The sequence below is a fragment of the Mastomys coucha genome, unplaced genomic scaffold (genome assembly GCF_008632895.1).
Source record: "Mastomys coucha isolate ucsf_1 unplaced genomic scaffold, UCSF_Mcou_1 pScaffold1, whole genome shotgun sequence".
NCBI classification, from domain to species: Eukaryota; Metazoa; Chordata; class Mammalia; order Rodentia; family Muridae; genus Mastomys; species Mastomys coucha.
The window spans coordinates 53,740,993-53,761,736 of NW_022196891.1; the positions used below are offsets into that span (position 1 = coordinate 53,740,993).

At 42.2% G+C, this 20,744-nt stretch overlaps 1 protein-coding gene across 8 annotated transcripts in view; it reads left to right on the plus strand.

The window, feature by feature from the left end:
* The first annotated feature begins 1,134 nt into the window (after positions 1–1,134).
* Positions 1,135–20,744, plus strand: part of Abl2 (ABL proto-oncogene 2, non-receptor tyrosine kinase) — a 96,004-nt gene continuing 76,394 nt past the window's right edge. For 3 of the 8 annotated variants that reach the window (XM_031385775.1, XM_031385745.1, XM_031385765.1), the window contains exon 1: positions 1,136–1,590. In XM_031385775.1, the coding sequence (XP_031241635.1) occupies positions 1,434–1,590 (157 nt within the window). In that variant the 5' untranslated portion in view covers positions 1,136–1,433. Of the gene's footprint in view, positions 1,591–20,716; positions 20,738–20,744 lie in introns of those variants that run through there. The other 5 variants (XM_031385737.1, XM_031385756.1, XM_031385784.1 and 2 more) reach the window with 3 other exon arrangements.

A 20,744-nucleotide genomic window follows, 5' to 3' on the forward strand; every position in this document is an offset into this window, starting at 1 on the left:
AGCAAAATCAGCTGGAAGTTGGGTAGTAGCAAGTGGTAGAGTACTTGCCTGGAACTCAAGGTCCTGAGTTTGAGTCTCACCCACACACACTTGTCATCTTCTTACACGGTTCTACAAAAGATATGTAAGGGGAACTACATCTATTTTGCTAATTCTTTTCTTCCTCAGAGTTGTTTTCCTCGATCTAAGCAATGGCTCCAATCTTCATTCAAAAGCAAAAGTTCATGTGCTATGTCCAGTAACTGATCTTTTTTAAAGAACAAAATTAATAAGGAAGAAAAAGGAATAGCGGGGAAAGAAGCATCATCTTTGAGAATTGAAAAAACAACTGGCTAAACATTAAAAGAACACATAATGGGGTGGGATGGCAGAGACAATTGCACACAGGGTGCACGACTATAAAAACAACTTCTCTTCTGCCTGTTTCTCTATTTAGACTCCTGAAGGTAAAAGGTGAGTAAGTTCTGACTCAGAAACAAGGTCAAAGTGATTATCTCTTCCTTGTCAACAAAGGAGGGCTTGACACGTACGGGGGTGGGGGTGGCGGTGGAGGAAAACACATCTGTGGGAAGACTAGCTTTACAGTCAGGCATTTTAAAGTAAACAGAAACACATGCGGTTAGGTAGATGGTGGAAGAATTCAAGAGAAATCCACGGTTGAGGAATTGAGCTACAACGGCTTTGCCAATAAGAAGGCAAAGTGCACATCAAGAAATAATTCACCGAATCAAGTCAACCCCACGCTTTACCATCTCGTCGTGAATTTTGTACTATTTCAAATTCACTCTAGGGCCTGATGCTAAGTGTGTGTGAAGGGCTCCTCAATTGAATGGCAGCGAAGCACAGGGATCACGAGCCTCGGTTGTTGGCGCTGAGCTGCGCACGTGCTGGGTTCTCAGCTTCCTGTGATTTGACAGGTGGAGGTGGGACAGGAAAGGCTGGGCTCCCACAAGTCCTCCAAGAGGGGCAGTGTGTGGAGCCCAAAGTGGGTAAAGGTCGTGGGTAAAGCACTCGAGAACCCTCGAAAGCTTCCGCGAGGTGGGCCCCGGCTTCCACCCAGCGGGGCGCGGCGCGGGGCGGGGCCACACGGAGCTCCGCCCACCGAGTAGCGGAGGTGCCTGGGCGAGAGGGGGGGCGGGAGACGCTCTGTCCCACGCTCGCCCTGTGCTCGGTGGTTTAAAGATGGCGGCGGCGGCTGGGGTGAGGAGCCGCCGGAGGGGGAGGGAGAAGGAGAGCCTGTGAGTCGCTGGGAGGCAGCGCGCCGGCGCGGCAGCGGCTCTGAGGAGTCCGCGTGCGGAGCCGCCGGCAACCCCGGCCCAGAGGGCCTGGGCTTGGGTCTGAGAGGCCGGAGCGGCGCCGGGAGCTCCGAGGCCGGAGCAGAGGAGGAATGTGAGCCGGGGTCGGCGGGGGCGCGGGAGTACGCGAGCGGCGGGATGGGGCAGCAGGTGGGCCGCGTCGGGGAGGCTCCGGGGCTCCAGCAGCCTCAGCCGCGCGGGATCCGGGGCAGCAGCGCAGCCAGGCCCTCGGGCCGCAGGCGGGACCCGGCGGGGCGTACCGCAGACGCCGGCTTCAACGTCTTCACCCAGCACGGTGAGTGTGTCCGGAGCCGGCGGAGGGCGTGAGGGAGGCCGGGGGTGGGGTGGAGTCGGGGCGAGGTGCGGGGCGGACGGGCAGCCTTCGGGGGGTCGAGGGCTGGAGGGGTGCCCGCGAGTGGGGGCGGAATCGCCTGCCATCTGGGCCAGTCACGGGAGGCGAGGCACACCCCTCCCCCCGCCCGGCTAGGCTCTCCAGGCTGGCTGGCAGCGTCTGGGGGCGGCGGCGGCGAGAAGGAACGGGGGTCTCAGGGACCCAGGCGTGACTGTCTTGCTGTCCTGGGACAGGACGGGACGACTGTGGAACAGTGGATGGTATCCCCAGGGAGGGAAGGATGAAGGCAGGTATGAGCTCAGGTTCAGGAGGTGGGAGGATAAACCGGTTGTTAATGACGAGTCGTGCCCCGAGGAATTGGGAAGTAGGTACTGAATCTTTATAAGAGATTACGGTGGCATATTCGGTAGGTGCTTTATTAATCAGGCGGTGAGCAGTGTCAGAATAGTGAGCTGTGAAACCCTTTTCGGTATCTCTTTACTTTCAACAAGAGTATTTTCTCCAAACTAAAAAAGAAAGGCTTTGCCAAACCACCCTGTTCTGCCTATCAGAGTAGGACACAGGATTCTGAGATGGCTGGCAGGGCTGTAGATGGGTGGCCATGGTGAGGGCTTCTATGTGGGTACGAACATGAGTTTTTCTTTGAACCGAATTGGTGTATACATATATGCATATGTGCTCCATGTAGCCTGGGACTTACTCAGTCTCATATTCTTCAGAAGGTCTGTTTCTAAACTATTTTAAATTATATTTATTTTGTGTATATGTGTGTGTGCACACACCCATGTATTCAGAGGTCAGGAGACAACTTGGGGAATCATTTCTCTCCTTCCACCATGTGAGTCCCAGGTATTAAACTCTTTATCAGGCTTGGGGGCAAGTACCTAAACTCTTAATAAATACAAATTTTGAACACATACTCTATTAATTTGTGTCTTTATTAATATATACAAGCTAATAATAATCAACAAATAATGTCATTAACAGTCAGAAATAGAATATAAGAAAGGATGCCATGAGGTAAATTTAGAGCCCTATAAACTAGTGACAGTGTACACAGCATGTCTGAGGCCTGAGTTCAAGCCCCAGCAGCCAAAAAAAAAGAAGAAGAAAGAGAAGAATGAATGAATATTTTCCCCCTTTGATGCCAAGTAGATTCTTTTGTTCATCTGTAGTGTTGTTGACCATTTTTCAGAGCATTGTTGTAGAGGAGGGCAGAATAGAGGAGGGGAAAAATATCACAAGCCACCCTAAGACCTGAGAGGCTGGTGATGCAGATGTAATGTAACATCTGTAGAAAGAACCGGCTAGTAGAGGTAGTAAGCTAGTTTCACTGATAATACATACAGGAGCAAAGTGAAGGATAAGCTGTCCCACTGCACATAGCTCGGGGAAAGGGACGGAGAAGTGTAGACTAGTCACGGGGAAGGGAGTTTCAAAGGAAGTGACGATATCATGCAAAGACATGATCCCAGGACTTGGGGCTAATGAGTGAGTTGTGTTGAGTTCTGCATTTGGACTTAGGAATAAACAGAATTTGTTTCCCTTCTCCTTTTTTAATTTGTAAAAGCAAAGTTTAATTTTACGTGTATGTGTGTTTTGCTACATGTACATCTGTGTACCATATGTATACCTGGTGCTGTAGAGGCAAGAAGGAGGACATCAGGTCTCTTCCTGTATCTGATGGTTATGAGCTGCTATGTGGATGCTGGTAACTGAACCCAGGTTCTCACTGGTTTCAGAATATTGGTTAACAGCACTCTTGCACATATGAATTCAGTTTGTGCCAAGTATAATAGTAGTACACAACTTTAATATCAGCACCTGGGAGACAAGGACAGAAGGGTCTCTTTGAGGTCACTTGGTCTTATCTGTTTTCACCAGTATTATTCTAATTATAAAAAATGAGGATGTGTTAAAATTAACATGAAGGTTTTCAACCTGGGCAACTGGGATAATAATGATTTTATCGACATACTTAAAAGTTAAAAGCTGATGGATAGGATGTGAATATGGTAGCCAAAGACTAGTATAAAAAGAATTAATAAACACTGGAAGAAATATAGTAAATACTTTTTAGTTGGGGGGGAGAGGTGGTCCAGGGGATGAAACTGAGGGCCTCATATAAGCTAGACAGGTACTTTCCCACTGAGCCCAGGCGTCCAGCACAAGGAACAACTTTTGAATTAATTTAGATAATATATCCATTCGATTCAAAATCTACCACGTTTCTAACAGTAGTAACCCACAAAGGGTAACCTGGGGAGGCTGGGGTTAGAAATGTGAAGACATTTTTGCTTGTACCTAAGGAGACAAACTCTCAAAAGGACTAGGGAGGTGGTGGCTCAGTGGTCAGGCGCTTGCCCACACTGTCAAAAGTCCTGCCTTTAGCCTCCTATACTGTTTTCAAAACAGACACCTGTGGCTTAGACGCTCTCTGAATTTGAGGCCAGCCTGGTCTACAAGTACACACTTGGCATGATTGTGAAAAATAGTCTAGATCATGGAAGTATAAATCGCTACTGCATCCCATAATCCCAGCCTGGGAAAGCTGAGGCAGATGGATTGCTGTGTATTTGAGGTTAGCCTGGGGATATGTAGTGAGTAGCTGACCAACAAAGCCCATGTAGCAAGGCTCTGTCTCAAAAAACTGGAAAAAAAATCACTGTCTTGAGTGTATTGAATTCTTAGCGTATAAGTCCGTAACTAAAGGGTCTGCTGTGGAACTGGACAGGTGGCTGAGTACTTGAGAGCCTGCTGCTCTTGCAGAGGACCTGAGTCTGGTTACTAAGACTCAAGCTGGGTGGCTCATGACTGCTTAACTCCAGCTCCAGGGGATCTGCTGCCTTCTGACTTCCTCCAGCATCTTCTAGAACACACACACACACAAACACACACCACACAAAATAAAAATAAATCTTAAAAGTGTGATAGGTCCCTGAGTTTATGTGTAGATTTATATTTTAAATTTTATTATTATTATTGTGTATATGTATATATACTCGTGTGGGCGGTATGTGTGTATACATGTTTGAGTGCAGGTATGCATGGAGATCAGGGAACAGTTTTTGTGAGTTCTCACTCTTTTGTCCTGGGTTCCTGGAATTGAATTCATGTCATCAGGGTTGCACAGCCATTGCTTTTACTTGTTGAATTGTCTTACTTACTCTACATATATAGATTTTAATGTAAGTTACATATTTTATGTATTTTAGAAAGTTTATCAGAGTTTGTGATTTTTTTTTCTTTAGCCAAGAATGGCAATTTTTCATTGTTAATATGAGTAAGCAGTTACAATAATTTGCATTGCCAGAAATGTTTTTAGAAATGTAATTAGAAGGAATGAAATTCCTTCTAGTTAGACCATTTTTTGGTACGAAAGAATGAGGTGCTGTATAACTTGCTAGTTTTTTAGTTGTTACTTTATTGGTGAGCAGATGTTGTGTGCTAATAATCTAGTGTTGAATGTATACTTGTCTTTTTTGTTGTTTGTTTTGAGACAGAATATTGCAGTGTATCCTTGCCTAGCCTTGAGCTTCTGTCAGTCTTTAGAGGTGTGTACCATGCCTTGCTGCTCCATCTGCCATTAGTATCTAGTTTACCTTTCAACAGTTAAAAGATTTCAAGTCAGTGTTGCTTCTTACCTGCTTTCTGAAAATTATAATGAAAATTAACCTCAAATTATGAAGTTGTGAATAATAACATTTTTTCCTTAAACTCACTATTTTGAATAATTGTAATTTTTCTCTTCTGTGTCTGTAGTACATTTTTAAGTCTTTACAGAATAACTTGTGGATACCCCAAAGTGAAGTGACATTTTAGAAAGATAATGTGATCTGATATAGCAACCACTTATGATTATTGAAACAGTTTTTATGTAGCTCAGGCTGGTATTGTTTATTTAAGACCCAGTCTCCTGTAGCCCAGGGTAGTCTGAAACTTGATAACTGAAGAGAGCCTTGAATTCCCAATTTCCCTGCCTCCATTTCCCAAATCCTGAGATTACAGATGTGGTACAGAAGTACCACATGGGACTTGTAGACTGGTCTTGAACTCTCTAGTGTACCTCCACCTCTAAATTGTAGGTGCTATCATACCTGGTAGTGGTCATTAATTGTTATTAGAATTAAACTTTTGTTTTTTTTTTTTAAGATAAGAATTCACTCTATATCACTAGCAGGCAGGCAGCTCACCAGGTAGGCCAGAAAAAAAAATCTCTTATCTTTATCTCTGTATCTACATATATATTTCTCTGGGCACAGTAGTATGTGCCTGTAATCCAGCACTCAGGTGGCTGAGGCAGGAGGATTGAAAGCTGTGAGTGTGGAAGAATGTAAAATACTCACTACTCAGACCCTCTACTAGTAGTGGACCATGCTGGATAAACGGTTCAGAACTACTGAACAGAAGAGACAGCTGAGAGCTCACATCTCTGCCTACAACCATTAGGCAGAGAGACATTGAAAATGACTCTATCTGCCTCCAGTGACATACCTTCTTTAAGAAGACCACACATCCTCTAATCCTTCTCAAGCAATTTCACCAACTGGGGACCAAAGATTCAAATTCAGACCAACATACTTTGCATTCTTTATTAGAACCTGAACTGAGTAGGTGTTCTTGGGTGGGTACAGTGTTCATTTAAATCACATACATATTCTTCCTTTTATATACTTCTATAATAGTATCAGTTTAAAAGATTTAAAAATGACAGCATATCTGATAAGTAACAAATGTACTTGATACAGTTTTATAGGTGAGGGCTAGGGAGATGACTAGGGTAGTTGAATCTTAGGGGCTCACTGACTGAAACAGTAAGCTGACAGTTCACTGAAAGACTCTATCTCCAAAAATAAGGTAGAAGAAAATTGAGAAAGACATCCTTATGTCAGTCTCTGGTCTCCATATGGGCCCATGTGGTGAACTCACCCTCCTACACATGCACACACATACATCAAAAAAGAAGACTAGAACAAATAAGAAAACTAGGGAGTTATTTTTTCCTTGATAACAGAATATCCAGATAGAGAAGGTCATTTTGTCTTGAACATAAATGTAAATATGTGGAGGAGGGGTATCATCTTATGACATTAGAATATAAAATTAAAGTACTCCAATGACCTTGTATTAGAATTTGTAATCGCTGCCTACAGTATTCTCTCTAGATTACTAGTACATTATGTAATTTATAAGAACCTTTTTGTTTCTGGATAATCTATCAGGCATGTGCTGTAAGAACTTCTAGCTGTGGAGTGATCTCGCCAGCCCAGAGCATCTCCTCTCTTTCTATATTAGTGTAGACTAGACTTACTAATTGTACATGTTAATGACTCTTAAGAGAATTTTTAGGTATAATTTAGACAGAACTGCTTTTCAAAACTGTTGATGCTCAGATCATTGTTAGAGAACATCTTCATTTCAGAAGTTATACTGCCCTGGTCTGGTTTCCATCTGAGCAGGTCCTTTTGTCCCTGGCTACAATGTTCATTTAAATCACATACATATTCTGGAGTTAGAGGAAGGTACCACCATGCCCAGTGAAAAGATTTATTTTTATCATTTATAATTATGTGGAAGTGTCTTGCGAAGGTATGTGAACATTAGCACGGGTGTCTGTAGAGGTCAGACACTTAGAACCCCTTGGAGTTGGAGTTACAGGTACTACAGGCCATCTGGTGGACGCCAAACTCAGGTGTTCTTCAGGAGCAGCATTTATTCATCACCACCTACCTAGCTATCTCTCTAGACCCAACCACAGATCTTTACATTTTTTTATTTTTAAATGTTAAAAATTTTTGTGTATGAAAGTGAGATATTTTGCGCAATAATTCTTTTTTAGCAACTGCCTTTTGGGGTTACATGCATACTTTGAGAATACCATACAAAATAGAACACTGTTTCAATATTGCTTTCAGTCAAACATCCAATCATATAAAAGCATGGATGAATACACACTTAATATAATAGTATCCCAGATTTAGTCTGGATTCCTTAAAGAAACAGTACCTGCATCGGGCTCTCATTCATGTGCTGCTTGTGAAGGTGCTGAGTGAGTGGGGATTCTTTGGGTTCTCCACAGTGAGCTCTGCAACTGTGGGTTGTGATCAGCATAACACAGAGCTCAGCGCGCTCAGGCCATTTGTATTCTCTGGTTTGCTGTCTTAGGAGAGGACTGCTTCAGAAATCTTTCAGTTGTCAAGGTCAAAGGTATTGCTCTGTAGCTTAATAAATAGGGTATACATATATTTTCATAATCCACACTTTTTAAAAAAGATTTATTTATGTATATGAATGAGTACACTGTAACTGTCTTCAGGCACACCAGTAGAGGGCATCAGATCCCATTACAGATGGCTGTGAGCCACCATGTGGTTGTTGGGATTTGAACTCAAGACCTCTGGAAGAGCAGTCAGTGCTCTTAACCACTGAGCCATCTCTCCAGCCTCAATCCACACTTTCTTTATGATAATTATAACAAACTAAAAAAATACTACTAGTTAAAATCCAAGATTGCCACTTAGTATTTTGTGGTTCCAGGTAATTACTAAGAAAATTTTCTATGAAAATTAACAATATATTGTTTATATCGTCCATGTGTTCTTATTTGTAAAAAGGCTGATCCCTGAAGCTTTTTGTAATAGTAGCTCATTGATTGATGTAAAGATTATATTTACTGTACAATGACACCTAAATGTAGAAAACAAATGTGGAGGAGCTTATGTAGTAGTAAATAGTTGGGCGTGGTGGCAACATTTTTAATCCTAATATTAGGGAGGCAGAGGCCAGCTTGGTCTATACAGGGAGTTCCAGGACAGCTAGAGCTATATATAGAAAAAAAAAGTTAAAGGTTTATTTGACAGTTAAAAAAAAAAAGATTTAATTAGTTTTATGTATATGGGTGTGTTGCTGCACATATGTCCCACACATGTGTGCAGTGCCCACAGTGGCCAAAAGAGGGCACTGGCATAACAGATAGGTGTGAGCCACCATGTGGGTGCTGGGTATTGAAGTGAGTCTTTTGCAAGGGCTCTTAACCACTGAGCCTCTCTCTAGCCCAGATCTGTGGGCACACAAAAGGCAACCACTGTTTTTTTCTTTAAATTAATGTTTTAGTTAGCAAACAAATAGTTTTCACCCTGACATTTTCATATGTATGTATGTATGTATGTATGTATGTATATATGTATATATGTGTGTATCTTCATTGTACAGATAGTTGAATGAAAAAAATAAATTAAAAGGAGAGGCCATGACTGCTCCTAGGGATGGTGGAGTTGAGAGTTTATTATAGGTATGTGGGAGAGCATAGCCAGAGTCAGAGATGAGTCCAGAGCGGACATTATTTTGAGATGGGCCTTGTGGGGCAAGGGGGACCAGGTGCAGCAGCCCAGAAGTATAAAAAGGGCAGGTAATGAAAATATCTGTATTCTATAGAAGAGCCTCTGGAGGAAGAATAGTAGCCCAGGCTCTGGGATGAAAAGTTCAGGGTAGAAACCCTGTAATGGTAGGGACTGAGGGATGCTGGGAGAACCTGGAGGCCAGGCCTGCTTTGATATGTTAAACAGGCACCTCAGCTATTTGTCTGAGATCATATGATACCTGTCATATTATAGTACATAATTTATAGTCAGTGGAGGTGCTTTGAACAAACTGAGTGTTCTTTGTAGTTGGTGGTGGTTTAAAAAATGTATTTTAAATCTGCCTTTATTTTCTTACTATGCTCCTCCCACCACAGTTGGCCTATTTTTAGCTTAACTATATTTTACCATATACATTTGAAACAATCCTACTTTGTAGCCCTAGCTGGCCTGGAGCTCATTATGTAGTCCAGGGTGGCCTTGAACTCTAGCCAGCCCTCCTACCTTGGCTTCCAGAGTGAGCAACCATGCTTGCCTTTTTAAGTCTTCAAGTAAAACTTTACAAAATTCTATCTTTATCATCTGTTTCATTAAAATTTTTATTATGTCCTATATTTGGCTTTGTTATTTAGAAAAGTTCTAATACTTTTATAAGTTCTTTGACCTAATTATTTCAAGGCTTTTTTTTTTTTTTTTTTTTTTTTTTTTTTTTTAAAGATTTATTTATTATATGTAAGTACACTGTAGCTGTCTTCAGACTTCAGGGTCTCACTGAGTAGCTCAGGCTGGTGGTGAACTTTGAACAATCCTCCTGCCTCTGTCCTGGGATTATAGGCGTGAGCCAACATTCCCTGCTTATTTCTTGTTCCTTTTGGCAGTATGTGGAATTTATTTGGTGCTGGAAATGCCTCATGCATGCTAGGCAAGTGCACTACCACTGAGTTATATTTTTGTCTCAGCTTTTCATTTTTATTCTATAAAATTCTTTGTCTTAATCATAAAGGTTTGATATGGTATGTGTGGGAAGAGTTTGTCTTAAGGAGGAATCTTTATACGTAGCAGTTTTGGAGTTTATTGTCTTTCAAGTTTAGGACATGTTGATTATTTCTCTGCTCTCCACAGTACTTGCCTTTTCTTTTATGACTTTACATTATACATTTACTCACATTGATGTCTTCACGATTGTTTTTTCAGTTAGTAAATTTTCTCAAATTCTTGGCTGATTTGTTTGCACTCATTTCTTCCATACTCTGAGAACTTGCTGCTTCTATTCCGTTAGTGGTTGCTGTGGGTGCTGTGTGTAGGTAGGACTCTAGGTATAAGAAACAGAGGTCAGCTGAAGCAGTCCATAGAAAGCTCACTGGCCAGGTAGAGAACTCAAGGACAGGAATGCAGCAAGGCCTGTCCAGAAACAGGAAGTGGAGGGCTGCTAAAAGCTCACAGCTAGTATTTATTTTTTTGTTTCCTGTTTTGGCTTCTGTTTGCTCATTTTATTCTCCTTTCTAATTCAGTTCATATTACACTTACTATTTTTTAGCTCTGATGAATAGGACAGTCCATATAATGCTGATTTCTTGGTCTCAGCTTTTAAGTTCCAGGACTGTCACTGTGATGACAATAGCTGTTAAGAGTCTTTCAACTTATGTAATATTTTGAACTAAAGGGTAGATTGTAGTGGAGGCTGAATCGGTATATAGGGTGTGTAGCCTCCTTTTCTGTACCAAATAATTGTCAGTAGCACTCTGCTTCCAATTGTAGCATCTGAAATGTGTCTAGATATTGCTGGATGTCTCTGGATATACAGTCCCCGTTGCTGAGAACACTCACCAGAAATGTCTAGCTGCAGTCAGCCTGCCTCTGTGAGCAGGTCAGGAGGCTCAGTGAGTTGGGGAGGGCTTTGCCGTCTTTTGTAGCAACTTTCAAATTGTTCTTTCAAACTTATTTTTTCTCATATATCTGTAGTTACTATGCTCCCCCCGCCCTCCCTCCTGCCCCCAGACAGGGTTGTCTGTGTAGCCCCAGCTGTCCTGGAACTCCCTCTAAACCAAACTCTGTCCCCCTCTGTCTTCAAACTCCAGATTCACCTGCTTTTGCCTCCTGAGTTCTGGGATTAAAGGCATGTGCCACCATGCCTTTTTAAAGCTTGGGAGACCAGTAGTCAGCCAACCAACATTTATTATTTTTATGCTGATTTGCTTATTTTGGGGTTAGCACATGCACCATGATGCATGTGTGTAGGTCAGAGGACAGCTGCTCTTTCTTTTTCTTTCTCTGGGTTTCTCTGTGTAGCCATGGCTGTCCTGGAACTCACTCTGTAGACCAGGCTGGCCTCGAACTCAGAAATCCACCTGCCTCTGCCTCCCAAGTGCTGGGACTAAAGGCGTGCGCCACCACCGCCCGGACAGCTGCTCTTTCATCCCAGGTATTGAACCAGGTTGGGACTTGGCAGCAAGCACTTTTACCTAATGAGCTGTCCTAGCAGCCATAAGATGCTTTCTTAAACTCTGACTAGAGTTATAGAGCTTGTTGTTGGGTCATTGCTTTAAATCTCTGGTTTCCTACATTTCCCTCTGGTTTGTTTTCCTTTTTCCTAAGAGCAGGCAGTATATATATGAAGGTTATTGGTTGTTCTTAAGGAAAAATTGTGATTTTGGTTCTTAGAGGTATAAAGGGTTAGAACTGGAAGACACCTTAAGAATTGTGATTTTGATAAAGTTGATGTACAGACAGACAGACTGATGCCTGAGAGCTGACAGCCTGTTACTAGATGCGGTGGAAGTCGCTCTTCTTACTCTTTATCATTGTAACAAAAGGCAGACCAGCAAGAGAAACGCTTGGAGGTGTATATCCTCTGGTTTCACACACAAGGATGTTTCACTTAGAGATTGTTTCCGGCTGTTGGCTTGACTCCCCAGCCCACACCCCCTCTTTAGACAGACTTTCCTGTAGCCCTGGCCAGCCTGGAACTCAGCGTGTCACTGAGAGTGGCCCTGAGCTTCCTCCTCCTCACTAGTTTGCAAGCACACCTGGCTGTGTGGAGTTGGTGTAGGAATGGCGTCTAGCAGCTGCAGCAGAGCTATGCTCCCAGCCCCAAACAGCCTGATGTTTACATTGTTTGTATACTTTAGTTCTCTGACGTCCTAGGAGATAGTATATGTGCACAGTTTTCTCTATGTTCCAAAGCCTTATCATAATACAGAAGGGGGTTATGGCATATCATTTATTAAAGGTGAATGGATTAGTTCATTTGATACTAGTTTGAAGAAAGGGTGTTTCACGATTTTAGTCTCATGTTTTTAGATATAAAATAACTATTAATAAAACAAGCATATATAATTACTATCAGGAGATAATGTTTCTTTTAAGTAATTTGGGATTAAAAATAGGTGGTAGAGACCTGTAATCCCCTCAGCTCTGGAGGCTTAGGCAGAAGAAGCCAAAGTTTAAGACGTATCTGGGCTGCAGAATGAATTTTCAAGCAGCACAGCCACTGAGGCCTTTTGGGCTGACAGTAGAGCTCTTGCTTAGCAGGTGTGAAGACCCACATTCAGTCCCCAGTGAAGGAAGGGGTGGTGACAAGTGACATGCTTATTAACAAAGTGACTTTTCTAACTTTAAACAGATTTTTTTTTAAGTTTTTTTTTCATTGTTGTTTGCTTTTGCATGCATTTATCTAGTTTTTGGTGTGTGTGTGTGTGTGTGTGTGTGTGTGCGCACAGGAGTGTGCATGTGCATGCATATTGCATATGTGTGCTTTCTAGACAAGTGTTTTAACATTGGGCCAAACCTCTACTCCTCATTATTTTTTGAGACAAAGTCTCAAAAGTTGACTAGACTTGCTGGACAGCAAATCTTAGGAATCCTTCTGTTTCTGTCTTCCTAGTGCTTGGTTACACATGCGTGCTGCCTGGTCTGACTTTTATATGGATGCTGGAGTCAGAACTCAGGTCTTCATGCTTGCTTGGCAGGCACTTCATTGACTAAGTGATCTCTCTAGACCTCACTGTATACCCAAAACTGGCCTTGAACTCCTAATCCATCTCTCCTGTGCCTCTTGAGTGTTGGGATTAGAGACCTGCACCATTACGTACAGTCTATACTTATGTTCTTGATGCTTTTGGGTTTTCTTGGTGGATCCTTGCAATTACAGCATAAAGGTGTAAACTATTTGTTTTTTTTTTTTTTTTAGACAACGTCTCACTGTGTAGTTCTGGCTGGCCTGGAGCTTGCTATATAGATAGGCTGGTCTCGAACTCACAGAGACGTACATGCCTTCACCCCTTCCCAAGTGCCAGTCCTAAAACCGTGTGCCATCACATCTGGCTGTACCATTTGTAAGGCATGCTGCTAATAGCACAGACTTTGTGTTAGACTGGGTGAGTTTAAGATCCTCGATTAAATTAATGATTTTGGTAGCTTGACTTAAGTATAAACAAATTTAGAACTTTAAGACACTTTAGAAGTCACTTGTGTGTAGGGAAGTTATTTTTCTCTGTGTGTCTTATTTTTTCCCTCATCAATAAAATAATAGTGTTGGGAGTACCTGCCTGACAAAGTTGTTGTAAGAAATAAATTGTTATGTGTAAAATTCCCAGGGTGCGTGGTACATGCTAAATACTCAGAAGGCAATAGTTGTTAGTACTTGAACTTTTGACAAATTACAGTTATTTTATTTGTGGGCGTGTAGCACTGGGATGGAGTCTAGGGCCTCTCATGTACCAGGCAAGTGTTCTACCCAGGCTACTTAGAGTTCTGCTTTTCCTGTTCCTTTTCTATCGTTTTATGTTTGTCTGGTTTGGGTTTTTTGGTTGAAACACATTAGGTAACTCCAAAATGCATTTTTAAAAAATATTTATTTATTTAGTTTATGTATATGAGTGCATTGTTGCTCTCTTAGACATGCCAAAAGAGGGCATTGGATCCCATTACAGATGGTTGTAAGTCACCATGTGGTTGCTGAGAATTGAACTCAGGACCTCTAGAAAAGCAGTCAGTGATCACAGCCACTGAGCCATCTCTCCATTTCTCCAAAATGCTTTTTTTTATTTTTTGGTTTTTCCAGACAGGGTTTCTCTGTGTAGCTCTGGCTGTCCTGGAACTCATTCTGTAGACCAGGTTGGCCTGGAACTCAGAAATCCACCTGCCTCTGCCTCCCAAGTGCTGGCTAATAAAGGCGTGTGCCACTACTGCCCAGCTCCAAAATGCATTTTTAAAAACAGTCTGAAAATTGCTAAGGCTGAGATGATTTTGAGATATTAACATATTGTATCATATTTAGAAATATTCTGTGCCTTGGCTTAATTTTCATGTTTCTGAATGCATACCTAAGTCTGTACACACACATACATACACACAAACCCAAAACCAACTTTCTGATTGGATGTGTTTGTTTAGCAGTTCACTTAGGGAAATCAGTTATTGCTCTCTTACAAAGATGGTACTAGCACTTGGGAGGTAGAGGCAGGATGATCAAGAGTTTAAGGTTAGTGAATGCAAGGCCATACTTAGTAATAGGAGACCCTGCTTCCCCTCCCTCCCTCCCAAAAGGGACAAAGCATATTTTAAAATGATCCTAAAAACACTTTTCTTGTGTAACTAATCTAGAAAAGAAATGGAGAGCCAGTGGAGCTAAGCACAGAGGTGCTGGGGAATTGTGGTGCGTATAGGGCAGGGATCACTCCAGTGGGCAGAGCCTGCTGGGAACCTGGAGCCGGCGTGCTTGCCTTTCCAGGGCTTTGGTGTCTTTGCTCTGTGCATCGTCTGGTGTACTTTTCCTCCAGCTGGCTTTCTAGTTTTGGCTTGTCTGTAGGGTATAATGGCTGCTTGGCTCTTCTTTATCATAACTCTTAAAGCATTCTTTTGGCATTTATTCCTACTGCTGAAGGGCTTGGTATTTCTTTCTTTCTTTCTTTTTTAAAGATTTATTTATTATTGTATGTAAGTACAGTGTAGCTGTCTTCAGACACACCAGAAGAGGGTGTCAGATCTCTTTATGGATGGTTGTAAGCCACCATGTGGTTGCTGGGATTTGAACTCAGGACCATCGGAAGAGCAGTCAGTGCTCTTAACCACTGAGCCATCTCTCCAGCCCCGGTATTTCTTTTAAGCTGTAAGTGATTTATTTATTGTAAGGCTGGTGATTTCAACCATTTGAATTCAGAAGGTATGGCAAGTCTTGGTATTTCTGCACTCTTCTTCCAGCTGTGTTAATGTGGTAGCACATTATATTCACACACACAAATGTGTATTTATATATGCATATATAGCCACTATCCTCTGGTTTTTTGTTTGTTTGTTTGTTTGTTTGTTTGTTTTTCCAAGACAGGGTCTCTCTGTGTAGCCCTGGGTATCCTGGTACTCACTCTGTAGACCAGGCTGGCCTCGAACTCAGAAATCCGCCTGCCTCTGCCTCCCAAGTGCTGGGATTAAAGGCGTGCACCACCACCACCTGGCTCTGTTTTATTATTTATTTATAAAACTTCTGTATTTATTTACTTGTTGTGTAAGTAAATATGTAAATTTGAGGGTATGTGTATGCCATGGTGGAGGTCAGTCTCAATAACTTGAGGGGGTGGGTTCTCTCCTTCTAAGTGGATTCCAGAGATCCAACAGAGGTTATCAGGCTTGGTGGTAAGTGCCTTTCTCTTGAGATATCTCACTTGTGTTGTGTCCCCTTCTCCCTTCACTTTAGACTAGTGGGAGCATATACACTGTTTTTCTATTTATCTCCTACCCACTACCTTTAATTTATATTGGTTGATTCTTCCACATCAGTGATTTATTATTAGTGTGTGCATGATGTGTGTGTCCAGTGAATGTGTGGAGTTGGCTGTCTTCTTCCTTTATGTGGTGTTCTTTATGTTGTGATGAAACACTAACCAAAAACAACTTGGGGAAGGAAAGGATGTTTGGCTTACAGGTTTCTGTCCATCATCAGGGAAAGCTAGGACAAGAACTTGAGGCAGGAACTGGAATGGAGACCATGGAGGGATGCTGTTTACTTACTGGCTTGGTTCTAGTTTCTTTCAGCTCCCTTCTTATCCAGTACAGACTGACCTGCGGGGGTGGTGGGGGGTTGTACCACTCACAGTGGGCTGGAACCTGTTTCATCAATTAGTAATGAAGAAAATGCCTCCTAGACACGCCCACAGGCCAGTCCCATGGAGGCAGTTCCTCAGTCAAGGTGTGCTACATTGACAACTTAAAGCTAACTATGGCTCAGGTTGCCAGGCTCAGGTTGCCAGGCCCGTGGTGGCAAACTCCTTCCCCATGAGCTCTCTCTTCTGCTTTTTCTTTTCTGAGACAGGATCTCTCATCATATCCTAGTCTGACCTCAGATTATGATGATACTCTACCTCAGCTTCTCAGTTGTGTGAATCATGCTTGATTCCTTTTTTGTGTGGAGCTCTGAGGTCAGCCTTTGTGGTGTTCTTTAGGAAACAGGTCTCACTGGGACCTGAGGCTTGCCTGCTAGGTTAGGCTGGCTAGCCACTGAGACCCTCCCCCAGTCTGCCTTTACCAACCAAACCATCTCTTTTTTTGTTTTTGTTTTTCGAGACAGGGTCTCTCTGTGTAGTCCTGGCTGTCCTGGAACTCACTCTGTAGACCAGACTGGCCTCAAACTCAGAAATCCACCTGCCTCTGCCTCCCAAGTGCTGGGACTAAAGGCGTGCGCCACCACCGCCCGGCCCGACTCATCTCTTAAATTACCACCTCCCCCCCTTTCTTAAAGGATATATGTCATCCCATTGTATGGTTGAATTTTAATTATTCGGTTGTATACAGTGCTTCAGTGAAAAATGTGGACTGTCACTTTAGACACCTGATGCTACAGCTCTGGATTATCTATGTGGAGTTGGAATTGCTAGCAGAAAGGGTATAAGGATTTCAATACAACCACCATTGAATACTTTTTATCTGCCATTTTGTGAATACAGTGAATATCCTTATCCAACAACATAACATGGTGCTATTAGAAGTGTTTCAGACTTAGGGCTTTTAGGCTTTGAATAGCTTCTTTAGACTCTGCAGGTTGAATAACCCGAATCTAAAATTCTGAAATCTGAAGTGATCCAAAATCTGAAACTTGCTTTCTTTTTAAGAAGCATTTGTGATATTGAGTCATTTCAAATTTAGGAGCATTTGTTTTGGAGTAAGCATGCACAACCTGTACAGCATTCTGTGTGCTTTTGAGTCTGTTTCTGGTCTTTCTGTTCTTGTTATGTTGATTTGCCTGTTTAATTATGTACCAGGATCTCACTGTTTTATTGTACTTTTGCAATATGTAGCATAACATGATGGTCAGGATCTAGATGAACTGAATTTAAATTGCTCAGCTAAATTGAGACAGGGTTCCCTGGGTAGCCCTGGCTGTCCTGGGTCACCTTTCTATAGACCAGGCTGACTTGAACTCAGAGTTTTACCTGCTTCTTCCTCTTGAGTGCTGGGATTAAAGGCATGTGCCACCACTGCCTGGCCATTTGTATTTATTTTTAATTACTGAATTTTAAAGGGATAGAGTCAACAGAAGAGTGAAACCATTTTCTTGGATTTTTCAAAAATAAAATTCAGATATTTTAGGGTTTAGGGGTTTAGTTCAGTGGTAGAGTTTGCTGGGCCCTGGGTTGGGTCTTCAGCTCTGAAGGTAGGAAGGGCAGAGGGATTTCCAAACTAGGGAAAAGCCCCACAGGCATTTGCTACTCTTTCTCTAGCAAAGTACTTTTCTTTTCTTTTTTTTTTTTTTAAAGATTTATTTATTATATGTAAGTACACTGTAGCTGTCTTCAGACACTCCAGAAGAGATAGTCAGATCTCGTTATGGATGGTTGTGAGCCACCATGTGGTTGCTGGGAATTGAACCCAGGACCTTCAGAAGAGTGGTCGGTGCTCTTAACCACTGAGCCATCTCTCCAGTCCTACTTTTCATTACATCATAGAGAGAATGTAAACAAAGACTGAAACAAGCCCCCTAGCCTTGTGTCCTTGGAGGCCAGCCTTTAAAGCTCATTGGTATTGAACAACCAAAGTGAAATAAAGAGTAAGTTTAATTTTTGGGTAAATGTTTTATTCACTTTGTTAATTATAAATCTTCTAAACTAGAGTTTTTGGTTTTGTTTGTTTGTTTGTTTGTTTGTTTTTCCAAGGCAGGGTTTCTCTGTATAGCCCTGGCTGTCCTGGAACTCACTCTGTAGACCAGGCTGGCCTCGAACTCAGAAATCTGCCTGATTCTGCCTCCCAAATGCTGGGATTAAAGGCGTGCGCCACCACCGCCCATCTTAAACTGGAGTTCTCAGGTGAAGGAGAAAGTGTTCATTGACCTGTTTTGAGACAGTTTCATAATATAGTCAGGCTAGCCTTGTACTTGAGCCTGCATTTTGTTTCAGCTCAGAACTATTGGGGTTATAGGCTTGAGCTACCATAATGACCTTAGAGCCCCCTCCCAATACCCCGTACACAAATATTAATACTTTCCTTTAAAATTTTTTATTATTTCTGTCCCCCCTCAGGTCACATTTTTCTTGAAAGCTGTGTCCTCTGTTCTGCTGAGCGCAGTTTATTAAGGAGCAGAGCTCAGTGACAGAAGTGGTTACAGAGGCAAAGCAGTGAACATTTCAGCAGTCATTTCAGAGTACAGCTCAGTGACTGATGGACTGGGAGTCAGAGCCACTTGATTTGATATAATAACGAAAACCTATTTTCTATTATCTGTTGTTATTGTTACTACTACGACTCCTCCTTCTCTTCCTCCTCCTCTTCTTCCTTCTCCTCCTCCTTCTCTTCCTTTTCTTCTTCCTCTTCCTCTTCCTTCTCCTCCTCCTTCTCTTCCTCTTCTTCCTCTTCCTCCTTCTCTTCCTTCTCCTCCTCTTCTTCCTCTTTTTCCTCCTCCTCTTCCTCCTCCTCCTCTTCCTCTTCTTCTTCCTCCTCTTCCTTCTCCTCTTCCTCTTCCTCCTCCTCCTCCTCCTCCTCATCATCATCATCATCATCATCATTATTATTATTATTATTATTATTATTATTATTATTGAGACGGGGTCTCATGGGACCCAGGCTGGCTTTGATTTTGAACTTGCTATGTAGCCAAAGGTGACCTTGAAGTTCTGATGGTCCTCCTTCCATCTCCTAAGTGCTGGTGTTATAGGTAGGTGCCACCATGTCTTGCCTGCCTGCCTGCCTTTGTCCCTACTTTCTCATCTCTGTAGCTTAGGCTGAGTTGAAAGTGACTGTCACTCAGGTTGGCCTGGAATTTGTGCAGGTCCGCCTTCCTATGCATTCCCAAGTGCTGGGATTTTGAACTTCGTACTCAGTCAGATCTGATAGCTTAGCTCTATTCTCCTTTTAGATTTATGTGTGTCTGTCTGTCTGTCTGTCTGTGTCTGTGTATATATTATGTGTGTGTGCCCTTAGAGAATGTGTCAGATCCCCTGGAGCTGGACATACAAGCAATTGTGAGCCACAAAATGTGTGCTGGGAACTGAACTCAGGCCATCAAGTGCTCTTAACTGTTAAGTCATCTTCCACAGTCCCCTCAGATCTTTTTATTCAAATGAAGTATTCTTGTGACTCTTGGAGTCCAAGGCATTGGTAACTATTGAAAAGAGTGTGGAGGAAGACTGCAAGGTAATATTCTGTTCCTTAAAAATGTCATAAGTTTAATTTCTATTCCTTGAAAATGCCATGAATTTAATTTCCTTCAAGAAGGAAGGCTTTCCACCTCATTCTTAGGTGGTGATTTATAAAGGACTAGCACTCCTGCGGTGTTAGTCTGTAATTTGTAAATGCACATGTCAACAGCAATAAGTAGAAATCTGGAAATGAGGCACACCTTTTTGTTCTTTAAAAAGTACAATCAGCAGTCTTTACTTTTTTGATGTAGATGGTATTTACTAAATTATGTCAAATGATGTCTCTCCTAATAAGTAAAGATTAAATTTTTACCATCTTAAATTATTAAAGATTTTCTGCTTTGTTGTAGATAGGAAATGTTATAATTTCATATTACATATAAAGGAAATTGTAGTTTAAAATGGCGGTAAATAGTGTTAAATTTTGAGTTTTGTTTTGTTTTGTGGTGGTACTGGGGATTGAACTTAAGACCTCAAGCACACTTAACAATCATTCTACGACTGTGCTTGTTATTTCTTTTTGGACAGAAAATAAGGGTCACTAAAAACCATAACAAAACTCCCATGTTATTTCCAAAAGGAAGACCTTAGTTAGACCAAAAAAAAAAAAAAAGGTCACATAGACAAACAGCCTTAGAGAAAGCTGCTTGCAAGGCTGGCCCTTGGCTATCTGGGAACTTGGGGTTTTGGAAGTTTCTCTCCTTTCTCAGGTCTGAAAAGAACCAATCAGTCTACTAAACCGTACAAAGTGGTTGATACTGGACATCTGCATGCTTTCTGGGAGTCTGAAATTTTGATAGAGAATAGGAAGAGGGTGTTTATGTTCCTACCTTCCAGTAGAGATGCAGAGAGCTTGCCTTGGAGACAACATTTGTTCAAGTGCCCTCCTGTTGAGCTCCATCCTTTTGGAAGAGCCCCTTGGTTCTGAGGGCTATGTTTTGTGTTCTTTTGATAGGATAAGTCATAGTCTTCCACCTGTCTGATTAGATCTCTCTGCTAATAAGTCATACTGTGATTACAGGGATGTGCTAGCTAGTGACTGTCCCTGCCCTCCTGGATTGTTGGCTGAGATCCGTCCACGAGAGCAAAGGGAGCAGGGACGACAGACAGGTTGATG